The 3,085-nt window shown below is 56.1% G+C and overlaps 1 protein-coding gene across 3 annotated transcripts in view; it reads left to right on the forward strand.

The window, feature by feature from the left end:
• The window catches only part of LOC101657756 (sine oculis binding protein homolog), a 206,149-nt gene that overhangs the window by 184,270 nt on the left and 18,794 nt on the right, over positions 1–3,085 (forward strand). For 2 of the 3 annotated variants that reach the window (XM_045294709.1, XM_045294710.1), the window contains one exon: positions 150–992. In XM_045294709.1, the coding sequence (XP_045150644.1) occupies positions 150–989 (840 nt within the window). In that variant the 3' untranslated portion in view covers positions 990–992. Of the gene's footprint in view, positions 1–149; positions 2,865–3,085 lie in introns of all 3 variants that reach the window. The other variant, XR_006680514.1, reaches the window with a different exon arrangement.

Here is a 3,085-nt window from a genome sequence, read left to right on the forward strand (position 1 = left end):
TGAGATGGACTCAAGGGCAGGGGTTTGTGATTCTCCGCTGAGATTTTCCCAGTCAGAATAAAATATTAAAAATTGGTTCGGTTCACCTTTCCTTCCTGATGTTCTCTCTGAATCTCACAGTTAGAAGACAGATGGCTTCGACAAAGCAGGGCTCCTCCAAGTCCGCGGACTCGTCGCCGGGCAGCTCGGGCCAGGCCCTGAGCCTGGCGCCCGCGGGCGCCGAGCTGGGTCGCGGCGAGGTGGTGGACCTGACGCGGCGCGCCCTAAGTCCTCAGGGCGCGGGCGGCCCGCTCGGCTTCCCGGGTGTGCTGCAGGGCCCGCAGGACGGCGTCATCGACCTGACGGTGGGCCACCGCGCCCGGCTGCACAACGTGATCCACCGCGCGCTGCACGCGCAGGTCAAGGCGGAGCGCGAGCAGGGCGCTGCCGAGCGCAGGACCTGCGGCGGCTGCAGGGACGGCCACTGCAGCCCGCCCGCCGCCGGCGACCCAGGCCCCGGCGCCCCCGCGGGCCCCGAGCCCGCCGCCGCCTGCAATGTCATTGTGAACGGCACGCGGGGCGCGACCGCCGAGGGCGCCAAGGGCGCGGAGCAGCCGCCCGAGCAGCCCCCGCCGCCGCCTGCGCCCCCCAAGAAGCTCCTGTCCCAGGAGGAGCCAGCGGTGAGCGAGCTGGAGTCGGTCAAGGAGAACAACTGTGCTTCCAACTGCCACCTGGACGGGGAGGTGGCCAAAAAGCTGATAGGGGAGGAGGCCCTGGCGGGGGGCGACAAGTCAGACCCGAACCTTAATAACCCCGCGGACGAGGACCACGCGTACGCTCTGCGGATGCTGCCCAAGACTGGCTGCGTGATCCAGCCTGTGCCAAAACCCGCCGAGAAGACGGCCCTGGCGCCGTGCATCATCTCCTCGCCCATGCTCAGCGCCGGGCCCGAGGACTTGGAGCCGCCGCTCAAAAGGAGGTGCCTCCGAATTAGAAATCAGAATAAGTAAAAGGTTTGTATGTCCACCGGGGCCCTCGTCTCCTCGAGTCTCCCAAGGGCGTTATATCGGTCATCATGACACCAGCTATGTTTCGCAGTAGGTCGTGGTGTGTCCCCTCTTTGGTCCGACGTCTGTGACGCTGAACGATTGTTAGGTAGCATCTGTCCCATGTTACAGTGGAGGAAGCAGTCACGGCCTGTGTGCGCCTCACCCAGGGTCACTCACTCACTGGTAAGCCCATTCTTGAGCCTGGCTTAAAACACCAGTTCCTCGATGACATCTCTTCTTGTTGTTGCCCCTGCTCCGGTCTTCTGTGTCTAATTCACCCTGGCTAGGAAGATGGCAGATGTGGGGACGAAGGTGCCATCCCCCGGGGCAAGGCGAGCTCAGCCTCGAGGTTGCAGGGCTGTGCGCAAAGTTTCCACTACGCCATCAACTGGGCCACTTTCCAGAACGGCCACCTGGCCCACCAAATGTCCTAACTCACTCAATCTTCTCTATGATCCAGAGAGCCCATTTGGAAGATGAGAAGAAAAACTAACCTTGTATGCTTAGGCCAACAGAACCCAGACCACTAAGGCCCGCTTGCTTAGCCAGATGTTGGAGCAATGGTTCTGCAGCCCCCTCCCACCTCTCTCCCCGCCCCCACCGCACTTGAGCTCTCTGCCCTCAGCCCTCAGCCACCAACTCCCATTCCCCAGGGCAGGCCCATGTCTCACTGACCAGCATTCCTTTGCCCCCTTCTTGGCCTGAACAGCTTAGTGGACTGCTGATAACCTTGCAGACAGGGAGGGGGCTTTGACAGGGGAAAGGGCTGCCTGGCTGAACTGGGTAACCTCATGGTGGGGTTCCTTCTGATTCCATAATTCCGGTGAAGGGCAGGGAAACCAGCGTGTTTGGCATGAGGTGTGACCTCATTTGGGCCTCCTGCGAATCCTATCGGATCAGGCAGCATCTGCCTCTAACAAACAGGAAGATGAGACTTAGAAATATTGACCAAACCAGAACTGGTAAGTGGGGGAACCTCTGTTTCACTCAGGCCAGTCAGATACAGAGTTCAAGCTGTCTCATCTATCCCGATGAGCAGCCAACATCTCTTGGGCAGTTGAGTTCATCTGCGGTTTACAGAAAGGAAAATACTCCAGACAACCATGTCTCCATCCTAGGAGGAAGAAGGTCTGGGATATATAGGAAGTGAACCTTTGTTAATACTTGTATATGCAAGCCCTCTTCCACATGGTTTTTAGTAGCATCTGTTTTGATCACTGCAAACAGTAGTGTCTTTGTGGTACAGATAGGAAACTGAGGTACAGAGAGACAAAGGCACATGCCCCAGATCACCAAGTTAGTACGTAGGGAGGTCATGATTCCAACCCAGGCTGTCTGACCCCAGAAGTACATGTCGTTTATCAACCATTATAGATGACTAGACTAAGGCATTCATCTCTTTCTTGTCCTACTTGAAGAAGTTCTTTCATCGTCCTCAGTTGTCTGGAAGGAAAGTCCCTAGGGACAATTAAGTGAGCCGGCAAACTTCCCTAAGTTTGCAGACAATGTTCAATTCTTGGTTTTCCAGTAGCAGCGTCAACAAGCCTAGGATCCCAATCCATTGCTCCACAGGGGGATGTGTAATTGTGGACTGAAATGGCTGATCTCATGTGTCCAGCCCATTGACTCTTATGTCAGCATCTTTGCACGGGCAGCTAACCTAGAGGCTTTTCTTGGGAAGCACAGAACCAGAGCTTGAGGTTGTTGGGTGGTATAAAAGGTTACTTGGCCACCGTAGTTTGAGGTTTCCCTTTTCCACTGAGCCTGGGTGTGTCCTGGGTTACACATTGGGCCACCAGCCACAAGGTCAGCAGTTCGAATCCCCCCAGTTGCTCTGTGGGAGGAAGATGGGGTTTTCTGCTCTAGTACAGGTTTAGTTTCAGAAGCCCCGAGGGCAGTTGTGCTCTGTCCACCAGGGTTGCTTGGAGCTGAGATGGACTCAAGGGCAGGGGTTTGTGATTTTCCGCTGAGATTTTCCCAGTCAGAATAAAATATTAAAAATTGGTTCGGTTCACCTTTCCTTCTTGATGTTCTCTCTGAGTCCCACTGTTTGAAGA

This window comes from Echinops telfairi, unplaced genomic scaffold, assembly GCF_000313985.2.
Source record: "Echinops telfairi isolate 266 unplaced genomic scaffold, ASM31398v2 ScPeMD7_3533;HRSCAF=4204_0, whole genome shotgun sequence".
Classification (NCBI taxonomy): Eukaryota; Metazoa; Chordata; class Mammalia; order Afrosoricida; family Tenrecidae; genus Echinops; species Echinops telfairi.